This window comes from Aquila chrysaetos, chromosome 8 (genome assembly GCF_900496995.4).
Source record: "Aquila chrysaetos chrysaetos chromosome 8, bAquChr1.4, whole genome shotgun sequence".
Lineage (NCBI taxonomy): Eukaryota > Metazoa > Chordata > Aves > Accipitriformes > Accipitridae > Aquila > Aquila chrysaetos.
The window spans coordinates 25944284-25971314 of record NC_044011.1 but is presented as its reverse complement, the minus strand read 5'-3'; the positions used below and the strand labels follow the sequence as shown (position 1 = coordinate 25971314).

Here is a 27031-nt window from a genome sequence, read left to right as displayed (position 1 = left end):
CTCCCAAAGTAATATATGAAGGGCATAATGTAGCTATAATTAGTGTCAATAAAAAAGATACCATTCTTTATGGGCATTATTTGGGGGTTAGCCAATTGTTCAGCCTTTATGTTCTTTGGCAAGAAGAGAGATCTATTTTAGAGTTGCGGGGAGGAGAGTTTTGCTTAATAACTTTAATCATATTATACTCTGATTAAGCAGTAGGGCAAAGCAACCAATTTCTGATGGTGAGAAGTTAGGTGTCTTTTTTTTTATTCAAATACCTCCTGAGGACCGAAGATGCTTATCAGCATGCTGGATTTTCCCCACTAAACTCAAACAGACTAACATCTTGTGGGGAAGATACAAAGAGGCTGAAAATCAAATGCACAATGGCAGGCAAAGAAGGAAGCATGCCCCAGCTTCTCTCCAACCCCAGGAGAGAGTGCACTTCGAGAGTGGCTGCAAATAGTATAAAGCACCTGTATGGCTTTCATGCACCCCTTCCATCCTACCCCCAGAAGGTGCACCCACCGAGAGCGTGTGAGCCCAGCTCCCCCGCGCCCACGTGGTGCTCCAGAGGCCATGGGGTAGCAGTGGTCACAAAGGTGGCGTGAATTTGTGTAGAAGGTCCTCTATCAAGTGACAGAGCAACTTACTGGATTTTATAGCAGCTCTTCTCTCTTTAACATGTCCTAAGCAACAAAACTCTGCAGGTTTGGTCAGTCCGGGACACAAATCCTTCAAGGAGTTCAGCTGCTGAATTGCCACAGAGGTAAACTCCCTTCAAAAGGCTCTGTGCAAAGGCAGCATCTTATCTTGATCGTACCTAATTAGGCTGCAGAGGATCTGATTTTTGCCAGCACAAAACCATCAAAAAACAAAAGCTGTAAGATTTATCTTTTGCCATATAAAGTCAAACTTTAAATGTCAAGTGCTTTAAGCCATTTCAATCATAATGGAATTTTTTAAAAAATTACTTCTGCAATTTCTGATTTATTCCTTTCCTGATAGGTTTATGGCCCTTTTTTAATACTTTCTTCTGATTCTCATCTATCCAGAGGGCTTGCACTCTGCATGTGGCAGCAGAGCTTTGTGCGTGCAGCACCCGCTATAATGGAAAGAGCAAGTGAAATCACAGCTCCAAATGCAACATCTTCAACCTTTTGTTTGGGTTTACCCGCATGAGTTGGAATTACTGCAGTGGTGAAGAGAATGCCAAAAGCTGCTTTTGAACAGCATTAGTCACTGGTTTAGCTGTTCGTGATTTATTTGGTTTTATTAATTTTCTTTGCAGAATTAATTACTTTGACTTAAGGTATGTTTGTTAAAGTGTATGTTCAACAGGAAATCTGTGCTTTGTTGAACTAGGTTTAAGTAGGCAGCTTAAATTAAGTTGCAGCATCAGGCCAGAGTGTTGACCACTTCACAGGTGAAGCCCAGAACTGGAAACATGTTTAAGCATCTTCCCCTACTGAGATCACAGCACGCTGCCCCTTGTGCCATCATTGTGTGTCCAATGGAGCTAATCAGAAACTGTGAACCTGGACTAATGCCATGTTCCCTCATGCATAGATCACCAGGTTCTGGAAGAAAAAAATACCCCACAAAAGCCCTGTAACTCAGAAGGGGTGCATGGTCATGGGCTTGTGTGTCCATTTATCCCAGGATCTTCCCTCCTCTGTCATTTGCTATAGATGTCCCATTATCTTCCCAGAGACAGAGTTTGTGAAAATTTTCTTGGTATTTTTATAGGATGGCAGGTTCATATGTAGGGAAACAGGGCTCCTCCTGCTGCCGACCTCCTCCTTGCATCCCCGGAGGCCCAAGTGCAACAACAGCCGGGGAGCCCTCACCACTGCAGGAAACCAGCACTTCGATGGCAGCTTTAGCAAGGCAAGGCAAGGGGTTGACCCCTGCGTTGAGACAAGCAGGGCAATTTGGGTATTCTGCCCACCTCCTGTGCCATTCACACGGAGGCCCGAAACTGAATGTCATGGAAAGAAAATCCCTGCAAGGAGATCCTCGAAACAGCTTCACCCACAGTGCTAGCTACCCAGGCTCAGATTTCTCTCAGTGTGTCTGGATGAGTCATCCCACTAAGGGCAGCAGTGTGAATAAAACGAGCAATATTTGACCCATAAAAGTCAGGTTCTGTTCTCATATTGCATTCACTGAAGGGCACTTTCCTTCTTGTTCAGAATAAAACATGTTTTTGAAGCAGCCTGAACAAGTGCAGGAGAGTTTCAGCAGCACATATTAATAAAGAAAATTTACCAACATGCTCTGACTACTGACCACAAAAGAGAACCCAAACTATCTGTTACTCCTTCTGTACCTAGGGCTCTTGCTCCTAACTGCTGAATCAAGAGTAAGGGAAACAGCTATGTTCAAGGGGGATAAAAACCTTCCATGTTTACAGAGAGATTTGGCTTTTATCTCTGTAAAAAAATGAGACAAATTAGCACGTGCAAACCCTATACCATTTAACGTGCAATTCTCCCTTTTGCATGCACTCAGCTGAGACTCCACCCAGTAAATGCACAGGTCATTTTTATTGATCTTCCACCTCTAAGAAATACAACCTTCATTATCTTCATCAAAGCTGTTCAAAGCTGTCCATACTTTAGCCTCTGTTTAAATTGCCTTGTTGCTTTTTATAAGAAAAAGTGCCTTTATTAATCCTGACGAGGCAGCTCGCTTGTTTTATTCATACGTATTACAGACTGCATATCCTAGCTTTCATTGACTCACTGGCTTTTCACACTGGTAAGAAAGCAGGATTCATTCCCTCTAGGTTGGCTTAAAATCAGTAAAAAATCATTCCATCCTACACGATCGTTTTCTAACTATTAGCGTTGAGAGCGATTTCTTGTCTAAATTAGGACTTGGGACAGCTGAGACTTGGTATACAATGATTCCTTTTCTGCTCAGTTTACCTAGTTGCAGTTACGGGCTTAACAGGACTTTTCTAAGTGGTTCCAGCGCTCTGCTGCTGGCCAGCCAAACCCATCACTGCCCTGAAAGGTTCACAGAAGCCCATGCTGGAAAGATGCTGTTTCCCAGTAGCAGAAGCAGAAAGGGTGAAATTGAAACCGCAGAGAGGGCGAGCAGGTGTGGATACGCAGCCAGCAAAGGAGAGCCAAGAGGAACCGTGAGCGTAAGCATGTTCGTGTTCTTTATGGTTCACCAAAGAGAGTTTTGCAATGGAGCTATTCACATTCCCCAAAGAAGCAGCAAATCCCGACGGGTGGGGTTTTTTTTTTGGCATTGCCCCTCATGCAGCTGTCAGGGAGTGCCAAACAGCTGCCTGGAGAGGGTATCGCTACCTGGCAATACGGAGCATCTTGAACTCCCTTAGGTCTGGAATGGCATTAAACAGGGATCTATATGTGACCCCACTGTTGTTTCTTCCCACCATTTTGTCCTTGTGCAGAGAGACCTGGCACTTTCCAGAGCCCCGGGAGAGGGAGCAGAGAGCGGAGCACCACATTTACAGCCTGCTGCTTCACTGCACTCCCAATCTGCGGAGGTGGAGGCTGCTGGCTTACAGATCCCTTCTCTCCAGAGAAAGAGCACACAGCATAAACTTTCCTGATGAGTCTCACGGGTCCATCATAAAGAGGAGATATCCTGGCACTGTGATTTACACAAGTGCTACTTTTGAACAGCAGAACTGCAGAGAGGAGCTACCAACGCTCCCCGTACTGTGGCAAATCCCAGTTCTTGGGGTCCTAATCCCATTGCTGATGTGTGCATTTAGCTTTAGGGGAATAAAAAAAGGCAATGCAGGATTTCTATTTAGGCGGAGCAAAAATGGGAAGGCTACAGGTAGAGGAACATGGCTAGTGGCAAGAAACACCAACAGAATAGGTGCCTTGAGCAGTTCTACATTTTTCACAATTAAAGTTTGACACTTTTTACTGTCCTGCCACTGGTTAAATTAAGCCTGGAGAATATTAAATTCAATTACCCATAAAATAATTATATCAGTATTAAAACAGACATAATTTTTGCAACATAAAGATGAAAGCCTGTACTTGCATGGTATCTGTAAAAATCAGCAGTCATACAGTACTTAGCTCACTAAGCATCAATATTTACTAAAATGTTCAAAGAAAAGTATTCAGTCAATAAAACCAGTTTCCAATGGAGTTTCAGTGGTTTAATTTTTTAATAACGTATTTTAATGAGCTTTTAAATTGTCATGCACTTCAGTCTGCGCTGTAGTTCCTTTCTAATCAGTGCTGATTACCAAGACATTTGTATCTGGCAAACTTGCCCGCATTTTATAATCAGCCTTCGTGTTCCCTTCAGAGATTCAACAGTCCAGTTTCAGTAGCAATGATATGACTGCAGAGTCCAAAACAACTGCCCTGGGGTTTGCAGAGCCACCCTCTCCTTACACCTGTGTTTCCTTTTCAGACCAGGGATAACAATAATTTCTCTACTTCTGTATGGTCCTTTGCGTGTGATGAATGAAAAGCACTTCAGAAGACCTCGGGGCTATTACTAAACCCCCACATTCCTGACTCTGCGTAGCGTTGGGCAGCTGCAGGTGGTGACTGCAGGTTGGGGCTGTGACTGTGCAGCCACCCAGTGCTGGAGGGAAAGGGACTGGGAACACGACAGTATGAACAAGCTCCTCAGACCTTGGCTATCCTGCCTGAGGCAAACTGGGTAAGCCTTCAACCAACCCAAAACTCCAGGTGTGGCATGAAACACACTGATAGCACCCCAGGGAAACCCTTCCCTCTGCTTCAAGCCAGGAACAGAGAGGTGAACAGGAACAGAGCTTCCTCAGAAAGGCATCTGGGTTATAGTATTCACTACCAACAGCAAAAGTTCAATCGCCTGTAGATTCTCCAGCTTAAAGTATTATGAAAGGAAACAGGGTCTATGTAGTCCTGTCCATTTGCAGTTGTGGGAGCTACAGTTAAATAAATCACAATTCCATTAATAGCAGCAGGAGCATAATTTTTTTATAGGCCAGTAGAGAGACTAATGGTGGAATGGATGCACACAGCACATGTTTTCAACTTACCCTTCACCAGGAGCTGCAGCAGGCTGGCTTGTGTCTAAAAAGAGAGACCTAGATTGCATTTGGTGCTACATGGGTATGAAGGCAGAACGGGATCTTTTAGAGCTTTTGCCTTGCCCAAGGGCAAGCGAGTTCCTACTCTTTCCCTGGAGTTTGACTTTGCAGCTTCTAATAAAAATACCTTACCACATGGAAAAAAATGCATCCATCCTTACAAAGGCTTACAGCATTATGCTTTCCTTATGATTCCAGAGGCACTGAAACTCTGTCAAAAGCAGTGAGGCTAATTTGCAAGTCACATATTTACTCATAAAATCACCTAGACGTAAGTGCAGTGTGTGCAAAATGTTGCTTCCAGAGTAAATTAAGAGTTTCAACCCCACAGCACACAGTGCACCACAGAAGACTAGTGAATGAATTAAGCTCCATCGTCTCCTTACCACCTAGATAGCTATAGCCTTCATTGGCTGGCCGCTGCAGCTTTGATGTGACGGCTCTAATGGATTTAGTAGATGGTTATTTACTCCAGTAGCCATTCTATGTATCTGGTTAAGCTGACATTAAGCTGTAATTTTTTTCTGGGGTTGTGGAGAGGGGAATATACATAGAATGTACATAAGTACAAATTCTCGCTATTTTAAATTCTTACAACAGAAAATTAATTGTGCCTTGTGATTGACCAGTTTTAAAAATTTAAAATTTAAAAATAAATCTTCTCCTTTACTATCTGCATGTTGTGCTGAGAATGGGTAAAGATTCCTATGAAATCCAATTCCATAAAACTGCTAATCCAGGTAGGACTCAGCTGACAGGCTGACTTTGTAGCTGGTTGGGAGCTACTACAATCAGCGCACGAACACTGATTTGGTCCCTGCAACCACAGTAATAAACCCATGTTCCCTGTCAATAGACCTGCCATTACCCACAATGTGATTGCTGGTGTACTGCATGTGGTAAGAGAAATCAAAAGAGTTGTTGCAGGGGCAGGGGGATCTGCCTGAGGAACGACTAGAAAATGGTTGTCCTAATGGAAATTCAAAGTGCACAAAGTGGTCCACTCCTGTTCAGCAATATAACAGGGATTACTTCAGACTCTCTCTGAAGCACTACTCTCGCTTCAGAAAATGCAACATAAATCATAATGCAATCACAGAACAGCATGTTCACCCCTGCTGCCAGCTATGGAGGGAAGCAAAATGTTCAGGAGAGATCCAACACGGACAAAGGGCTCAGGGAGGGAGCGGGGGAGAGGAAGGGAGAGTGTAGCCCAAGACGACCTTTGGTAGCCCTAGATCTTGCAAACCTCTCAGGCACAGAGCGTCTCGAGTGTCTCAAGCTTCCTCTGAAGCAAGGAAGAAGAAGAGAGAGGAACCAACACAAGCCTGATAGCAGACATCAGGCTTTCTAGGTACTTGCAACAGTGCTGACTGTGAGGGGAAGGAGCCAAATAGCACATCTGTGTCAGCCTTGTTCATTGTGTAGGAAAGAAACACCTGCATGTATGTTAGTGCTGCACCTAGCCTGCTGGTGGAAACACGTATGAGTACAGCTGAGAGGAAGCCACCGGGAGCAGAGGACAGGAAGAGGTGGTGCTGCTGAAGGCTGAAGAAGCATCTGAGCAGCACAAGGCCTCTCGCTTTTAGTGCAAACATTCCCGGGTCACTACAGCACATACCGCCCCTTCCCAAGGCTGTGTAGGCTCTTTTATTATCGACAGTCATCAGCTAATAGCCTTTTTCTCTCACATGCAAGGACATTGCTGCAGAATGGTCTGTGGGCTAAGTCTCCACTGTTTTTTTTCTCCTCTGTAGAAGAGTTTACACAGTAAATGGAAGCACATGCTGAAATACCCTGGCTCCAAAGATGTAGTGGTATGAGCTTTATCATCCACTAGCAGCAGGATGCAGACTGTAGGGACTCAGAAACCTGCTGACAGCTGAGCTACTGTAATTTTATTATAGCATTTTGTATATACATCTATATCTCACAGTATTTTGTGTACACATATACATACATATATATATCCATATGCATGTACATATACAGGCAACTTGTATTTATATTACCTCTGCTTCCTAGGTGTGTGGAAATAGACTAATATGGTGGCTGCTCCAACTTAAGGAGGTGATCTTCCTGCCTTTAGTTTAAATTCCACTCTCCATCACTTAGGTAGTAGCCTCCTTATCAAGAACTTAATTCAGTTAAAGTTCTTGGGCCATTTTAAAATGTAAAACTTGAACAGGCCACGTGTCAAAGGTCAGAAAAAGCATATTTTCAAAAGTTTCTAGTGATTTTGGCCAAGTTTGTTTCCCAGAATGCCTTTTTGTGTATCATCAGTACTATTCATGTGTCCTAGGCAGCTTCTAGAGCAGCCAGGATGGGCAATCAGAAGAACTTAGACAGTATTCCACCACCACAGCTTAAGTATGCCCTTTCCTGTTTTCTTCCCTCCCCAAGGGGCTGTTCTCACGGAGGGAAGAATTGCAACTCCGGCCACAGTGCTAAGACTGCAGCTCAGACTTTCCATGGCCACAGCTGACAGTGACCACCTCCTTGCTCCTCCTACTATGGAGCAGCATGGGGATTTTTAGATTAACATAAAGATAGATATCGTGGATCCGGAAGCAGGTGTTTGGCTGAAGCTGAAGCAGGCTTTAGCTCATTTCATAAAGCTCCTTCTGTCTTATCTAGTGTGACCCCAAGTTTTTCCTTGCAGTGGCAGGGAGGTAACTTTCTTTTCCTAGACTAACACATGGGCCTGACATGGTGTGTTCGCTGTCATTAAAGTCCATGCCCTGACCAAGCGCAGAACTTTTCCCTCCAGTGCAAGCATCTTTACTATCCTTCTGCTGTGTTTTGTGCACAAGAAGAGCCCAGCAATAAAAACACCATAAAAAGACCTGCTGCAGGAAAACTCAGCAAAATATCACCCTGGTGATGCTCCTGTCTGGCTCATACCCATTCCTTTGTATTGTTGCACACCTGAAGTACCCCCAAATGCGGGGCAGATCTTCAGGAAAATCTTACGGTCCCTCACAGTCACTTTCCAGACACACTGATTCTTTATTTCTGAGACAGAAGAGCACTGCTCCATGCCAATCCCAGAAGAGCAGAGCTAGATTTAATCAATTAACCTCTGGGAGGTGATTTGCAATTGCTGGATTGATGGCTCTGTGTGAACAGAAAGCAAATGCCTGACTTATTCCAGTACTCTTTCCAGGATACGACGAGGACTAACTACAGCTCCTTCCTCACTGCCCGCGAGAAGACCAGATGCACACTGTGCCAAAACAGCTCCAAAGCCATGGATCATTACGCTGGTTCTTCAAAGGGAAGATTGCAGCTAGTGGGAAACTGCTGGGAGACAGCTCTGTCAGCATCCTCCCTCTGCCTCCCCCCCACCCCGGTCCCAAGGGGGAACCTGATGTCAAAGACAGACTTGCAAAGCCCTGCCAGAAAGCATCCGATGCTCACCTTGGAAATAGATGCCTGACTGGATTTGGAGGACCCTAGGAAGGGCTCTCGGGTCCAGAGAATGAATGAACTTCTCCAGGGTAGATGCCATGGTCCGCAGCAAGGCAGCATGTGGGTTGGGCACGTAAAGACCAGTGAGGAGCTTTCGAGGCAGCAACACTTGCAGCCTGGTGCATGCTGCACCCGGGAGAGCCGTGGGGCTCCGCGGCGGAGGGAGGAGCGGCATGGGGAGGCACTTCTTCTTCCTCCCCTCCCTCGCCGCTTCCTCCCAGGGCTGCAGCTGGAGTGGCGTGAGGCAGGGGGATGCCGAGCAGGTGGCCCCGCCACCAGGCTGGGGTACCTGTACCCACCGAGGGTCTGCACCGGGCTGGGAGAGGTGCGGGGCGTGCTGCGGGTACTGGGCTTTGGAGGGGGCAGGGGGATCTGCCACAAAACTCCATCTCGTCGGTGGTGGTTATTGACCCTGTGAAAAGAAGATACTGAATATCGACCCTGCCTAAAGTGGAGAAAAAACTGTCATGTCTGGGTGGTTTTTGAGGTTTTTTTGTTTGTTTTTTTTTTTTCTTGGAGCACGGCAAAATAGTTTGGTGTTTGTTCTCTCCAAAACCAGAAACAGCCTTTGAAGAAAAGAAATGAAACCATTTTTTTCTGATGCTTTTTGCTGCCTTAAGTATTATATCTGGACTTAAGACATACAAATAGAATACAAATGACTTCATCATGTAAATGGACATTAAAACACAAATGTTGTTATGCAAAATGGCCAAGATTTTTTTAATGTCACCAGTGATTTGTGGGGCTTTGAATTTGAGATGCTGCATCTGGGAATGAATTTTAAGAGGCTACTGCCCACTACCACGTGAAACTCAGACTGCATTGAGGGTAAATGCGCAGCATTGGTCCCAACTCTGCTGTTCTGAGCCTGATCAAGCACTGTTACTGCAGCAGCACTCCTCTGAAGAGTGAGCCCTCAGAGCAAATAAGCAGCAGACTCAGATCACCAGGAAAACTGAAGTGACTGTGATTTCATGTTCCCTTACAATGCTTTCCTGTTTCCCTGAGGCGTCAGGGAAACTAGGAAGCACGATGTTGTGACAAAATGGAGAGCGAGATAACCAACTTTATTTTCAAAAAGCTTGGTAGCTGCATTTCATCTGTATGTGATAATTTGCAGGAGACAATATAATCTTCCTCACATATTAAAAAAAAAAATGCTTATACTGGGTGCCCAGGCCTTGGAAGTGTCAGTCTAACTGTGGGGTTTGAAGAGTTTAACTTAGTCTTAACAAATATTGCTCCAGAGAGTGTGAAATAGGTTTTATAAGCGAGCAGCCTGCAGGTGCAGAGCTCGCTATTGCCAGTTGCTAACGCTGCAGGTGCTGCGGGCAAGATGAATAACAGGACTTTGGGTCTAGGGGTGACAGGTATTAGTAAAAGCCAAACTAGAGAACATGCATAGCCAACCACTCATCAACTATTTTAACACAAAAGATCCCTCATTCTCCCCTCCTAACAACACACAAGTGGAATTAAGCAAATATAATTGATCTGGGAGAGAGCTGGGGAAATCACACACATTCAGCGGTAATCAAAAGACCCACATTGTAAAAAGCTGGTTCTTACAGGGTACAGAGCACTGAAATGTGTGAGTATTTTCAGCTATTTCAGCGGGACATCTTTATATGTTTAAAAATTATGTGTGGTGTGCAACTCCAGCAAATCAAAGCCAATTTTCTTGATGTACCAGCTCCCAAGGTTGTCAGGTATTGTGTCAGTGCCAGCAGCTGGGCTTTACCTGTCTACACTTGTTTGGTCTATGAATAAAGAGCCCCTAAGACCATTTCTGCTATTCCTGAATTCACTTGTATTTGGCTCTTCACTTCGCTAAGATTGCCAGGAACACCACCACAAAAACCGTTTAACATGGATTGCAAATGCACATAAAAATTAGTAACTGGTTTCAAAATCACTTGAATCCAACAAAGCAAATGTACAAACAGGCATGGTTTTCGTACAAGAAAAATAAGAACAAAACCTGTTTTATGTTGCTGAATCCAGCAGCCCAACAGCATGGAGGAGGTGGCTGCAGGTCCATGCTCCCAGGGCCAACCAGCCACATGGGCTCCACACAAGTATACAGCACCTATCCAGATAAGTACTCTGTCAGCCACACAGAAACCACAGCACTCACATGAGCACCAATGGCCTCATCCTGTCCCACTCTCTGGCTGATCCAGATGAAGCTCTGTTAGTGAGAAATATATATATGCATATATGCGGTGGATCCCTCTGGTAGCTGGGTTTAGGCACAGTCCACCCAGTAACTGGCCTCTGATCTTGCTGGCACCTGGGCATGCGAGCAGCCCTCGATATACAGAGCCCCATGCCAGTGGCTGGTACAGCCCCCCTTCCCCCCCAGATACACAGAGGCACATGAACATACGCAGTCATTCCCCCCCGCCCGGCTTCCAAGCCACTTGCCCTGCTGGCAACCACACAGCCCTGTGACCCATGGTCCCTCTCCAGCTGCTGGCACTTAGACATCACCCCCCAGACACGCAGGAAAATAATTAGAAATGGAGCTAAATGAGAAGCCAGGACAGGCTGTGCTGATGCTGCACAGGGCACAGCCAGACAAGACCAACAGCCTACTTATGTGTGACCAGCCCCTTTTATCCCCTTAGCCCCCTATTTTCCCACCCTTGTTCCTCCCCAAACCACCTTGATCCCTTCCTTTCCTCACCTTTGGTTCGTCCCCCTAAACATCCCACAGTAAGTCTTGTACTCTTCTATTGCCCTACATCCCACAGCGAGTCCCATACCTCTAAGCATAGCTCCCCCCCGGCCCCAGTCTGTAAGGTACTCCAGAGACACTCTCCCCTCAACTCCTGTGGTGGGTGTTATGCCCAGCTCAAGGGGTGGTCAACCTTCTGCAGTGCCATGGGCGGGGGTCTGGGCAGGACCCCAATTCTCTGCTGGGTTACTGGGGTGCCCTGCTGATGCAGTGCCTCTGTGCTTCCTCAGTGGGGAGATGAGTTGTTGTTGGGCTGATGGGTCTTCTGTAATATGCCTGAAAATACCCTGGGCAGGGCACCTCTGGGGTTCCACCACCCACTGTTGTTTCTCTGCGCTCCTCTGTGTCTGCAGAGACCAGATTTTTATCACACAACCTAACAAAACAGACCAGCTTAGGTGCAATGAAGGAACTATATATATATACTCTTCTGAAATTGCAATCCAAATCAGGAATGCTATCCACTGCTCACATGTTATCAGAGGAGTCCTCATCTCTGCTAGCACCTAGACTGGTAAATGAGAACCACTGATGTGTTCTCCCAAATGCTCTGCAGGAGCTTTTTCCAGTTTGCAGTGCAATGCCAAGTGCAGAGAAAAAGAATTTGCCATCTCCAAACTATCCTTGGTCCCACAGTGGAAGATTATCACACCATCGTCATGGACTGCTGGTCATAAGGGATCGTTTTGGGGGGTTATCCTGTTGGAGATTAAATCCTCAGGAGGATCATGACTTGGAAATATTCCTTTTGCTTCGTCCAAGTTTCAATATTGAAGATCAAGACAAGCTCCTGAAAAATGCATGTATACTGTACTGAGAGGAGGCAAAATCTGAGCCTGTTCTTCCCATACTGAAAGAACAGAGGTCACAAACCTCTCCTTACCACACCTCCATTTCTAAGTTTTGAGTTCTTCACGAAGAGCTTATTGGGAGCTCCATATTACCCATGTCCTACAGCAATCTGCAGGCAGCATTCATTTGGCCACTCCAGCTCCTGCCGTCAACAATGGGGTGAGGGTCAAGCCAGGCAGGGAAAACTGCAAGATCCAAAGCAGCCATGAGTCCTCATGCAGCCACGGTGTCAGCAGCTCCAGCTGCTCTGGAAAGCATGTACAAACAGGGACCCACTTCTCCTGTGGAGAAGCCCCTGCTCATTCCCCCAGGGGACAGCTGTAGGGGAATGTGCCTGAAGAGTGGTGGTTAGCTAATTCAGAAGAATGGACAAATGGGCAAACCACAGAATTTTGAAAACTATTTCCAAGAATATTTTTCTACCATGCTGATGAACACTCATTTGTTTTACTTACTGGTTTTCAGGAAGCCAATAAAGTGTTTCAAGTTTCCAAATAAAATCAGTTCCGAGCCTGTGAAGGTTTGTGGTATTTTTTTTTTTAAGCTCAGACCATTCTCCAGATAAATGCAGCCATTAGTGGAGCTGGTTGAAGGGAATCTTTAAAACGCTCCTCTAAATATGAAACCAAGCATTATGTCTACAGGAAGATACGCTCCATTTATTGAGCTTATAAACACAAGGGAAATGTATTTGATACTTGAGCTGGCAGAACTATAATTCCAAAGAGGAGGATGCTTTAGGGAAATGAGCAACAGCCAAGCCCTGGGAGGGAGGCAGGTGTGAGTGAGATTTTTACTGAATGGTTATGCTATCTTTTGAATCAAACTCAAAGTACTGCAGGAAGTTCAATACGCTTATGTATTTTTATCAGCGTAGGGTAGAAACTTCACCGGTCATTAAAAATAAAGTCAGACTAAACTGTAGGGAATCCTCCCTGACACAGGTGCATTGGGCTGTGAAATAATCTCCCAAGGGAACAAGTAGACACCTGGGATGTTAAGGCCTTGAATAAATATAGGACTATAGGACACCATCAAGAACAGTTCTGATAAAGAAATTGAGGCAGGTCATCTATTCTTATAGGTGATCAGCTGTAGTGCCACCCTTCATTTATAGGAGTCTACTGGCTCGATCAAATGAGGTGAACAGTGTTATACTGAAACTGCTCCAGAAGTGAACCCAGCATGAAAAGAAGCTGCAGAGACTTCAGGAGCCGCGATCTTCCTCCCCCAGTCAGCACCGGTTCTGGTAGGATCACTCAGGTTTTGTACAACCCACCCAAAGGGCACCTAACACTCAGCTGACAACTATGCCTTTTTAATGGCCCCTGTGATGTAAACTGATCGTCTCAGCAGCTTGAACAGGCTGTCCCCATCATAAGCAAAAAATCCAACCCCTACAATGGTACCCTTGGATTTGTCCCAGAGAGAGAGGGACTGAATTGGCTAAAGACCTAATTGAAACAACAACACGAGTTGTTGTAACATGAGTTACAACCTGATGGATGGATCTTTGTGTACAAGCTTTTTCTGCTGCTTCTGTATGTATAGGTGGATGGGATCGATTGCCCAGTAAAGCCAAAACGATCACCTCTTAAACACTGAAACCATTCCTTCCAAAGTAACCTAGCTTTGTTAGCCTAACATTTATGTAACTTACCTTCCAGCACCTGCAACAATTGTTTCTAATTTCACATTAAAATATAAAGTTCTCATTGCACAGCATATTTCAGTGACCCCCAAAAGACGTGGGGTTTTTTAACATTCCTACATCCACAGGCAGCTCCCACTCACACTCCCCCTAGGATGAGTCAGTTTTGGTAGAGGACTTTTTCATCCTGCAGACAAAGGCATAGCAAGATCCTGCGGAAATTTAAAATAAGGAGCCATGTCATAAAGCAAGGATGATTACCCGCAGAAATTTATACTATTTCACCATCAGCTGAAGCCCATAGCTAAAGATAAAATCTGCCCTTCTAAAGATATTATCTTGCTCTGCTCCAAGTTTTTGGACTTGGTACAAAAATGATTGGGTTGAAAAACCTGACACCTTCACAAAGCAGGCAGTCACCCCAGTGAATTGTGATGGCTCCTGGCTTTAAAAGCTTGGAATATTTTAGTGCCCTGTGATTGTATTGTGAACTTTCCTTTATGTTTTCAGGAACTATGTTTTGGGTTCTTTGACATTTCCTTGCAGCTTGGCAGAGAGATCTTAGATGTGCTCTTCATGTGAAATTTAAATGGCATAGCAGGTGTGAACAAAAGGCTGTTAGTCAAAGCTCCTGAGCCCAGAGGGTTGTTTGCCAATGTTTGACTTCCAACAGTCTATTGAGGAACCAGGATCCCCTAGTGCTTTTAAAAGAACTGAAGCACATGTACACACATTAGATTTTGAAAAATAGTAAGGTTTTGGCTGACTGTTTTTATGGACTGACCAATAATAACCTGTGGGTATTTTCTACATTTTATTGAGCAATTCTGTACCTACTAGAGTCAGAAAGGCCTTTCCATTGATTTTAATAGGGGTTGGAGCAGATTCTTAATAAGGAAGAGTTATGGGTTTCAGTTGGTTGTGGCTTCCCATAGAAACACCTTGCTGATAATAGCATTTTAAGTTACAGTCTTGCAAAGAATATTGACGTGCATTTTTTCCAAAGTTTCTTCAACAAAGAGTAATTGCTTTGCACACATCAGTAAACTATAGGAAATATATCACCAGAACTCTCTCCAACTGTCAGTAAGTGTGATTAGCGTCATGGTCTTAATAAATACATCTAAAGTTTTATCACTGTGTATGAATTGGACACTCAAACCCCTGAATAGTTCAAGTGCTGCATAAGCAGGCAGCTCCGCTAATGTTTTGCTCAACTACAGACAGAAGGATATGATCTGAGATTTTTAAGCTCTGCACTAGTATGGACTCAAAATTGCAAGGTAAAAATTCCTCCATCAATTGACAGGTATTAATTAATGCTACCTGTCTTCATAAATGTATTAAGATGATTGATTCTTAAGTGTTTATAAAGTATTTTGAAAATAAAGTAGAATGCAAATGTTTAATACAGTTTAAGGAGTTTGGGGCCTTTCCAATACAAAGAGGAACCTGTCAAAATGGTTGTTTATGCAAAATGGGCCATACAGGTGACCCCCAACTGGTGCTACCACTTTTTTTTAACAGCACAGAACGTGAACTCAGTATTCCCACAGGAATATTAATAGCTCTGTACATGGCATCACACCCTAAAATCTATCCAGGCATCTGACTGATCCTCAGCATTCCAATTGCTAGGCAAATATTAAGCATTTTTGGTCTCTACCTTCCATACTCAGTTTGAGGCATTATTTTGCAGTAGACTCAAAGCAGAGAAATTACAACTTACCCAAAGGCTACATGGAAAATCTATGGCAGAGCCATGGATTGTGTTCAGATCTCCAAAGCCCAACCCGAGCGCTGTCACCACAGAACTAGTTTTCTACTCCCTCTAAAAAAAAACCAAGAAAAAGAAAAAAAGTCAAACCCAACCACCTCTGCAGATTTCATTAAATATTTGGTTTCAGTGAGTGGTTGGTTTTTTGGGGGAAAGAGAAAAGAAGGGAGGGACCTAAAAAAAAAAAAAGACATCCCACACTTATAGGGAGACAGACATACAGGTCCATTAAAGATTTACTTTGGGAGGAAAATATACTTGAGATACCTTCAAATTAGAAAAAGTGTTTTGAATTATGTTTGGCATATCTTCAATGCATTTTTGACAGCTGGAGGTATGTTGGAGAAATTTTTTGAATTAATTTTAAATATCACTCTCTCCCTTTGTGATTTCTTGAGTGGGGTGTGCTGTAATTTATTTTTAAAGAGGCAATGTAGGTTTCTAGATGCTGTTAAAGGAATCCAAAATAATTTTTTTGCACCCTGCCACTGTTCAAAGAAAAGGACACTGAATTCATTTAAATATATTTGTGAAAGATTGATTCCCCCAGTAGAATTTACACATCTACTTTCACTAATTATTCCTGAAGTTCCACCTATCAACTGACAATTTTCTACAGAAGGGAAGCAAAACAGTTTGACTTTCCCTGACAGCAAAGAGCTTTAACAGAACTAGAATGGAAACTGGCACCTCGCACTCCTTACCTCTCTAATGTCTACATTACTGGAAGAAAGAGCACTAATAACCCCTTTTTATGCGAGCATTAGAACCCAGAGTTTAGTCTAAGCAGCCGGAGAAGAAATCAACAAAACATTTATTTTAATAATGGTTACCTTGAGTTTTTTGTCATCCTTAATATTTATCTTAAATGACAGACTTGTTGTCTGACTTTCAAATTAATGATAAAACGGTGGCACTGAATATGTTTGCCCATTTTCATTGGAACTGAAATATCAGCTGTCATTTTAAAATACATACAAACCCAAGCATTTCCCTCTTTTTTTTTTTTTTTAACCATTAACGGGAACATTTCTAAAAAAGGTACACAGAAAGATAGTCTGTCAAGAACACAATTTTATTGGCCTGATTTTGGAAACAACTTCAGAAAATTGGAGAACAAACTTAATTGCAATTACTTCCACTCCGTGTATGAAGTTGAATCTAAAAGCAAATTGTTTCTGCAGGAAAATTGGGTTTCGTCAAAGAATAAAGGCTCCACATAAAATGCAGTTAACACTTGCCAATGTATCAGTTAAATTGATTCTAATTTCCTACCTTTTTCAAGGCATTAATATTACCCTGCTGCAAGGCGTTTTGGTTATTATTTTACCATAGGAAAGCTTAGATGCAGTTGCTGCTTAAGTGATCTGCACCTATGGCCTTGTTCCCGGTGTCCCTTGCTCCTTCTTAAGAAGAAGCAGTATAAAGATTGCAAGAATTGGTGGACCTCTTTCTTGGAGGGTTTTTTTTTTGGAAATGCACAGGAGAGTTGAGCATAGATGAAGGGATTTGAAAAAGTCTAAGAAAGCTGTGGGAAAACCAAGATCTGATATAAAGAAAGGCTGAAGGGTCATTTCATTGGAAGAGGCAGCCAGACTCGTGGGCCGTCACCCGCCAGAGTTTCAGCCCATGGGAGAAGAGGGTGCCCAGGGAGTTCTCAGTCTCTCCTCATGACTCCTCATCCCAAGGGACAGAGGGGTTGGAGGCCAGGACCCCCCTGCATTTCATCACAGGCACAGATAAAATTAGTGCTCTATTCCATGTCTGTGTCATATGGGGTTTTTTTTACTTATCAGCCATAAAGTTATTTGGTTTCAGGGAAGGGTCCCAGTGCAATTAAATAGAGATTGGTTTTTAAATTAATGCATATTCCGGTACATTTGGCCACAAAAAAAATCTGAGAGCAGCATAAGCAACGTACATTTTCTTCATGTCAAGCAAAGATAAGCATCCCCCTCTTTTCGTCTTCCAGTCCTACTTCTCTCTTTCTAAGAGCAGAGTATTGCCTGTTCTGCCATGCCTGGTACCATTAACATAAACAAGGTGGTCACCAAAACCCCTCTAATGCCCTCAATGGTGGCACATGTCCCATCCTCTACCTCACACAAGAGAGAAATGCAGTACTTTCAATAGCTGCTGGCCAACACCTTTTTTGAGTCCTACACAATCTTCACCATCTTTCTGGTAGACTACAACAAACAGGGAGATCACTAACACCATCCAGCACGCTTCCCACTGTGAGAAGCTAAGCCTTTAGAAACTCATTTGGGAAAAGTGCTGGAAAACAAATGTATTTCTTTACTGAATTGGTCAATAAGCCTGTCTTCCCAGCTGTGGAGAAGGAAAGAGCATAGGGGGTCTTCTGCAGAACAACCTATAAAAAGACTGCAAATAAATTTTTTTTTCTTGAAGAACCCATGCGTAGCATTTATTCTAACTTCAATAGTGTGTATTTTAGACCTTTTCCCATTAAAATACTCAATCCAGAAGCTTCACCATGTGTTTTCTTACCTATTTTGTCTGCTTTTCCAAAGCTAAATAAATCTCATTACTTCTCATGTAGAGCGGTAACTTACTGAGCAGCATACACTGCATGCATTTCTTGTAGGCAGCCTTGCAATATGGAACATATGTTATGATCCAGCCAAAGCCCTTTCACCTTGTTCTTCTCCACAAACTTCATTTAAATTATCAAAGATTTCAAACAGTCTGTAAGGAAACATCCTGGGGCTCTCACTTTGGAGTTTAAGTCCTTCTGCCAGCTTTTCATCTTGTTTTCAGTTTGTTGCATTTACATTTATTTGACATCCAAGAGCATTTGTGACCCTTGGGCATCTCCTTCAATGTGTTCCTAGCACATGTTCTCCTGGGTGAAGCATACAGCGCAGCAGTTGGACCCTTCTCCTTCCTTCTCTTCACCATGCTGCTAGAGACCTCAAGCCAGGGGGTGCTGAGAGCCTGTGGGGCACTACAGCATCCTGGACCTTCTGGTGCTGAGCATGTTGTGAGATCTAACAAACAGCCGGCATGAATATCTATTCATGTATTAATACAGACACATGATACTTTTTGAAAAATGAAAGACTACAGCTCCCTTCACATCTCTCTGAGGAATGTATTTATAAGTGTTCCTGTAGAATTATGTCAACAAATTAATTCAAACGGACTTGCCACGGCTAGAGGATGAAATCTGAAATCTGCAAAGGCATCACTTACACCAAAGTCCATTTTACAAACAATATATTTTGCTCATTTCTTTTTCTGCTTTCTGCTCTCTGCTCACCTACAAAACCCACCAACAGAGTATGGCTGGAAACAAGCTTGCCAAGGAAGATTTAATACATCACATAAGAGAAGGTACTTAAAAAAGGGGGAAAAAGCATCCAATCCAAACACTCAAACTTTTCATAGAAGAAGGAATAAAATAAAATCAAAACAAGCAGTCACAGCAAAAAAACAGCCCAAAGATTGAACAAAAATGCTGAAGAAAATTGCTGGTTCCTATTTTAACAGACAGTTAAGAGTACTGTACACCTTCCTAAAACTAGCAGATAAGCAGAGCCCCTTGCTCATCCAAGCCTGCCCTGTGATAGGCACTCATCATGATGCTGTTGCTCCCTGGGTTTGTCCTCTCTCCTTGCTTGGACAGCAGCAAAAAGAGCAATCAACTGAAGAGTTGCTTGTAACTTGGGGTGCGTCACTCATTTTGGGCAGTTATGGTCTTCCCAGAACATTGTATTTCTGAATTCTGTTGCCGGGCTGTGTGTTTTAACCCAGCACCATGGCAAAGAGGCAAGAGCATGCCTCCTCACTCCCACGTGGACACCAGCTATGGTAACGTTGTTGGAAGCTGTGTGTGGGGAAATTGATTTTTGCCACACTCCCTTTACCAGTTAATGTTTAAGTCTCATTTCAAAATCACTTCACTGCAGCACATTTCAGGAACTGCCATGACAGAAAGTCAGTTACACCATACACACTGGAGTACACATGCCCAGATATTCCTACTTCCCTTCCCTTTACACCTACGATCTTCTGTTGAGTTAACCAACCCCACCCATATATTGTTGAGTTAATCTTTTTCTTCAAATCAAACACACCTAAACACATCACTAACCAAACCTCTCCCTGTGCTGTTTCACATTGGTTTTAAAGCCCACAGACTTTTAAAGAATTGGAAAGGAGAGACCTTTAAAGAATTGGGAGTAGGCTTTTTCACCTCCACCCCACCCCTGAGAAGCACTGGAAGGCACAGAAGACCAGTTGCAGTTGCTTCACTTTGTAATGAAGTTATTGTCATCGTGCTTAACACACTCAGCAGACTTTGAAAGACAAACAGCAAGAAGCTTGCTTTCAGAGATGCCAGCTGATCCTGGCTCAGGTGAGATCAGGGAGTGGGATGTGTTGGTCGAGCAATTTTGTGTAAATTTGAAACTACTCCTTGAAATCTTTTCTGCTGAGAAGTTGAAATGCATTATGGAGATAATATCATGTCCCATCCCTGCCTGCTTAGCTTCAGCCTGTGCTAAGATGTAGAAGATAAAAGAGTGAAGGAGGAAAAAACCATAACTGAAAACAAGAATTATAAAAACACAAACCAAAACAACAAAATTGAGCAACCTAAACTATATTTTGGAAAGGGCAGTATACAACGTCCATTTGTTGGACCCCAATCATGTACAAAGACCACTGGAAGAAGAGGAAAAAAATCAGATAAGAGTATAGAGTTGTCGTGGTTTCAGCCCAGCCGGTAACAAAGGACCACGCAGCCGCTCGCTCACTCCTCCCGCCCCCTCCGGTGGGATAGGGGGGAGACGGAGGAGAGAAAAGAAAAAAACTGGAACCTCGAGGGTTGGGATAAGGGCAGTTTACTGGGACAACGCAAAAAAAGTTACAACAACAACGACGGTACTAATGAAAGAGTATACAGAAAAGAGTGATGCACAGTGCAACTGCTCACCACCCGGGACCCGACGCTCCGCCACTTCCCCCACCGAAAGTCGAGAGAGCGCAGGAGAGCCCTCCCCCCGGCCCACTCCCCATTTATATACTGAGCATGATGTCACATGGTATGGAATAGCTCCTTGGCTAGTTCAGGTCAGCTGCCCCGGCTATGCCCCCCCACCTCCCAGGTTCCTATGAAAATTAACTGGACAAGAGTCCAGTCTGAAAAACACACAGTCTTGAAAAGAGGTGAGCATCTGTCCTACTTAAATGTTTGTGTGACCTGTGACAAGTCCAGAATAGACACCTCACCGGGAGACTCAAGCTAATGAGCAGGATCAGGACATCATGACACTGCAATGAGTCTTTGCATGACCAAGTAGGTGTGTTACTTAAAGTCTTAGAAGTGAAGAAGTGGAAAATGCAGGCTTGTACATGTATATCATCAAAGTAATCGTTACGTTTTATTCTCTTCTTTTCCCAGGGCCATCTGCTGATTCAATTTTTATTTTGGCATGCTGGACTGTAAACACAGATAACAACTTGTAGGGCATGTGCCCCTCCCCCACCTAATTTTTGCAATTTTCCACAAATGCTAGATGGCGTAGGACTCAGAAGCTATTTCATTTATCAAGTTGGCTTACGTTTTCAAGACAGTCAGAATTCTTCTCAGTCTTCAAAATCCTCCTTTACAGTGGCTCCCCTGAAGCCATAGCCAAGCAGCTGCCTCCCGGAGTGCTCTCCCAGAATGCTTCCCCTCTCACCCCCCAGTCTCTAACGTTGCTTTTCTCAGTATAAATTTTCTTCTTCTAAGAAAGGAAAAACAAAACCAAACCATAATTATGTTAAAAACCAAGCATCGGAAAGAAGCCCGCGAAGTACTGTTTAGCTGTCAATTAAGTGGAGTAGGGGCTGAGATCATGCTTGTGAAATCACACCTGACCTATAAGTTACTGTCACATTTACTTCTCACTTGTTGCTTGTCCTCAAAACTGAGATAAGGATGATCAGAACTATCATGTTCAGCATTGCAGCAGTGGTGTTCTCCTCCTTTTCTTGATCAGCAACGACAAATATGGTATCACAAAAATTGCACCTTGTGGGCTTCAAGGCAACTAACTGCCCGAGTCCAAAAATCAAGTGGAGTTCATAGGTCATAAAATGAGGTATGTGAACCGATCCTCAAGTCTCTTGCCTGTGCTAAGTCTGGTTTGGGGGGATTATTATTTTCTAAATCTTTCATGATACCTACTCAGCTCCTTTATTGAAGGAGCTGCTCACATAAACTGCCCATTTCTTTCCTTGACACTCCCTTGCTCAGCATCTTTCCCCCTCAGTGGCCTAAACCATCTGTTCAACCTTGCTTGACCACAAGCACAACATACACTCAATATTTGAAACTTTTTCACTGACTGGGGCATACAGGATTTTTATTTCCTTCCATATATTGCATAACTGCATGCTTTTTGGGAAGTTCCCATCTCATCTAGATTTTTTCATACTCTCCACCCTGCCTATTCTTATATCGAAAGCCAGTGCTTTCTTTGTTGCTGCCCAGACAACCAGCGAACAAGATTCCTATCTTCATGCTGGTCCCAGTCAGTTCACTGACTATTTTATTCTCTTCTTCTTGCACAAAGCTTATAAATCCCCCTGTGCAAAAGCAAAAGGACTATTCCTTGGGCCTCTGCCTGTTGCAGTTTTCCCCTGAATGCACGACAGCATGCATCATACCTGTACCCGCTACCTTTAATCCACATGCAAACAGTTTGCTTGTATTTAAGGACAGAGACTGCTGCAGGCTGTGACTCCGACTACTTAAAGGACTACCATCTTTGAAAGGGTCTGTGTTAAGCAAGGGTATTATCTGAAGTAAAGGCGCCTGAAAGGAAGGCACACTGAAGTAGAAACAAAGCCTGCACTTCTTTCCTGCTTTTTAAAAGACATTTTTAAAAGCCTTTGCCACAGACAAAACCACACAGCTATTTTCTCACAGCTGTAATTACAGCTCACTGTCACACTAGCTGAACCACCTCATCTCACTGGAGGAGAAATAGAAGAACCTATACTATGCCTAGTGCTTTTATGCTCCATTTTTATCCTCATCCCTGAAGTTGTCTGACCTCTGAGAACTACTGCTCAAACACTACTGTATTTCTTAACGCAAGGTAAGCTGGAAACCTTGATCATTTCAGAAGATGAAACTAAGCAGCAACCTATTTATACAGTTCAAACCGTATCAACCGAAGCGTCAATGACACGATTTTGTGCAACATAAAAGGTTGTAGCAGTGCCACAGCTTCCTAAGTCTATGATTTCTACCTAATTCAAAATGAAGGCGTACACCTCTTCAGCAGGTGGTTTCAAGCATTTTCAGTAAATAGAAGCAATTTTGTGTTGCTTATCTGTACCATCAGCAAGTTTCATAACAACTTCATCCTGAAACTGGGGGAAAAAGGCTACAGCACCAGGTTCTGTGCTGAAGACAGTTCGGATTGTGGGTCCAGATGGGCTATTTATTGTGCCCGCTCCTGGATACAGCAAATGGATCAGAAAGACTAATAAAAAATGAGCAGTGAGACTTACTGTTCTTGACTGCAAATGAACTGGGATTTCACCTGCTGGGACTTAAGCTAAATAAATATCTTTCAAAACTTCTCTGAAACTTACCATAGTTTGGCTTTATGGCTGCTACAAACACCAACTCACTCTCGTTACCTCGAGAGAAACTCTGAAGATACTATAATCTCTGGTTTCATGTTTGCTATTGGAGTGCAAGAAGACAGTAACTTTCTTCAAAATTTCAGGACTCTGCAAAATACTGTGTCTTTTCAGTTACTATTCTACAAAAGATTAGATACACATAAGAAAGACAAAAGTTTTCCACCGTGAAATGGAAAGAGCTCACACTGGTTTGCACCTGGCAGGAAAATACACACATATTATCACAATCTGGAGGTACTGTGTTTTGCCAGATGCCGTTTTTGTGCTTGTTACCAAAAAGCTCCAGGGTGTTCCAAAGCTTGCAGAAAGATCACGTTTTGGTTCCATGTCCAGAAGAGAAGGTTTGTTGCCGTTTTTTTTTAACATAGACTTAATTTTTCCTGCTTGCTTAGTGGAGATCTGAAAAATCTCTGAGCACGTGGGGATTTCAAATTTATCTTGATGTAATTTGTGAAGTCAGGACTATTTTCTGATTCAGCTGCAAGCTAGAAGGGGTTACAAAAGACTATTGAAATCAAGCTTTTGTATCACAACAAGGCACAAAAACATCTGTTCTTTGTGGGCCAAGACACAGTTAATAAACATTATTATTAGGCAAGCATCCTATTGTGCCTGTCATCATACATGTCAATCTGTGCATAAATTAGGACTCTAAACCCAACAGCAGGGAAAGAATTAATTTCTGAGAAGTGTGGGCCAAAATAACATTTATGCCTGTCAACCACTACCACAATCTCACATCATTCTTTTACTCAGGCTTAAAGAAAAAGCATCCAGCAAGCTTAAAATAATTTAGAAACACTTCTATATTGTCGGCAACTCAAATTTTGCTCAAACAGAGCCTCTAGTTAAAACAATAATAAAGCCAAGGTTTTGCTGCATAAAGTTGAAGGGAAATTTATGGGAATAAACCTCTGCATATTCTGGAATTCTCATCCTCAGTATACACAATCTGTTCCTAGCAAATTATTCAACCCCAGAAGGTAAAGATGCAAGTGAATATTCACAGATACCCTTGACTATCCTGGATCTGCAGAGGTACAAGACCTTTGACTGTTTAACAAAGGAAGAGCACTAGCAATAAACCACCACAAAGGTTCTTTTGTGAGATTAGGATCACTTAACTCAATTCAGACTTCTACGTGATTACAGGAAAGTACAGCAGAAAATGAGTTACTTTTCAGTACAGAGCCGGGCACTATAAAAGCAGCTTTTACATTTATTTCAAGATCTCAGGGTTTCTTCTGACACAGCAGCAGAATGAAGTTTAAAAGAGGCCCTTTATACAGTCATTTGTCAGTCCAGGTGGCCTGGCCACGCAATGATTCTGCAACGTTTTTTCTCAGGCTGCCCCTTCCTTGTCCTTTAACATTTCAGTTCTCATTGGAGGCTCAGTGACATAGCACTTGCTTACCATTGCTTCCCCAGTTTGCTTTTTTAGACCTTGGATTTTGGAAATTGTTAACCCATTTGAAAGAGCACACTCCTGCAGTAGCTTTTGCTTTCATGTTTCTCTAAGGAATATTGCGTTTCTTAATGTAGTACCTTGGGCAAGGCAAGGACATACCATAAATTACATAATTCTATTATCTGAGCAACTTCCTGAATGAAGTAAGTCCCAGTAACTGCTTGCATATGCTGAGGATACTAAACTTCAAGCTCATGCCTGTGACTGTTTTCCAGGAAGGTAAAGCCTCTTTCAAAGCTGTTGTTTCCTGATGGTGGCATTTACCCAGGAAGCAGGAAATGTAAATTCTAGGATCTCATCAACCAGCTGGGGTCTGATCTCTCAGGACCAAGATAAAAGTTCAAAAAGTGGGTCTCCACACCTCCTTCTGCTGGAGCTGGGTCACTATGAACAGGGAAGGCAGATTCAGAGAACTTAAAAAAAAAAAAAAAAAAAAAAAAAAAAAAAAAAAAGAGAGAGAGAGAAGCCTCTCTCCATACAGGGTCCTGAGGTTTAGTAGCTCTTCTTTTAGCAAACTTCAATCTCCATTGAAATCAAAGGATTTAAGGTGCTCGAGGCCTGATATGGTCCTTCAGTGTTGGATCCTAAGATCTGGTTATTTGGGGACAATTCAGATAGTTTGATCACATCCCTAAGTTACCTCTTTGGTTACCGTTCTACAGAAAATGAACCAAAGCCATCAAGGCGACACTCAGAACTCCTTCCACTAGCAACTACCAAGACTAGCACACTGGAGTCATCACTTCTCAGTTTTAGAGCAAAGAATACCTTCTCGCACAGAGCAATCAAGTTTTTGGGAACTTGCAGGCTCCTTTGGTTCCTTTCGTTATGCGACATTAGACCAGTTCCAACTTGATTCATTTCAAATTTGAATCATCTCACACTCCTCCATGGATGAAGTCTTTTCATGCCTCTTCTTTGTATTCTGACTTGATGCCCGTTTGCTCTCTCTGTATTTACTGCTTGTGTTGGCCCAGTCTTCATTTTATATGCTACTGAGAAAAGCAGAGCCCATGTACCTGGCAGGCTGTAGCCACTTGACCGAGTCCATGCTAATATTTCAGCAAGGGTGGTAGCCAGCAGAAAGATTTTGAGGAGTCTTGAAACCTATGGACTGCTCCAGGGCAGGAGCTGCCGACAGATTGCAATACTGGTGCTGGTGGCTTTTCACTGCCTCAGGGAGTAAAATATTTCCCTCTTCAAGTGCCCAAGGTCGGGAATGCTTCTCTCCCTCCACTGCACACTCCCTTTATGAGAAATACCTGTTCTTCCCCTGCGGCAGGTTTTCATCATCCGCCCACTTCTCTTTCTTCTGTCTTGCACAGGTGTCAGAAAAGGAGCAGCATCTATCTAGGGGAACAGAGCTTGTGCTCCCAGAAAAAAAAGCTGGCATTTGCTGCTACTGGGTGAGATAAGAGAGGGGAAAGAGCTGCCACAATGAAAGCAAACTCTCTCTTCTCGATTTTATACTAAAAAAGCCGATTCTAATATTGTCTTTTGCCTAAGAGACCCCCAAGATATACCATTACTGGAGAATGATATTTCCAATCTGCTTCTCAACATCATATTCCCTCTGCATACTTTTCCCTGGCCTTGCAAGGAAGAACTCCCCACAAGTTTTTCAATCACAAGCTATTGCAAAAGCTCATTAGCTCACCACAGTCAGCTACAGTTACAGAAATTACGTGACTCTCAGAGTACTTGAACACATAGGCAGAGTTCCCATTTGCAGAATAACCACCGGCAGCTATAATACCTTCTAGCTGAGGGGGATGCTCCCATGGAGGACCCCTGTGCAGGCACAGTGTGCCAGGATTCATATTGGCATTTGGACCAGTCATGCTTAATGTACAGGGGAAAGTGGACACAAAGATCTTACCAAGGATTATGAAGTACTGTCAGGGATGTACCCCACTGTCCCCAACACACGAGCTCTCTGGGAAAATAACCATTCATTCAGCCTAATGGTAATGCTATGTTTTTGTTCAGGAAAGGAAAAAAAAAACCAAACCCCAAATTATTCTGGTCAGTATGGAATGTGGCTTTTGCATTCCACAACCCTAAGAGCTACTCATCTCATCCGTCAAAAAATTAATCTAGACTTCTAGACTAATCTTCTCAACACCCTTGATGGACAACAGAGGGAGGTTCTTACAGAGTCCAATTCATTTACTCCCAGACACATGTCTAACAGGCAGGATGCATCAGTCTGTGGAAATGGTGTGTCGGTTCCACAAAAAGTGGTGACCAGACAGCTAGCTTTAGACGATACATCCAGCACTTTGACTGCCAAAGTTAGCTGAACGCCAATGGCCTCACAGAGAAAG

General features: G+C 43.3%; 1 protein-coding gene across 1 annotated transcript in view; it reads right to left on the bottom strand.

Annotated features, from left to right (window-relative positions):
* The window catches only part of THEMIS (thymocyte selection associated), an 80781-nt gene extending 72196 nt beyond the window's left edge, over nucleotides 1-8585 (bottom strand). Inside the window, exon 1 of the mRNA XM_030023567.1 lies at nucleotides 8495-8585. Coding sequence (XP_029879427.1) covers nucleotides 8495-8585 — 91 coding nt within the window. The remainder of the gene's footprint in view (nucleotides 1-8494) is intronic.
* Between the last annotated feature and the right edge of the window lie 18446 nt (nucleotides 8586-27031).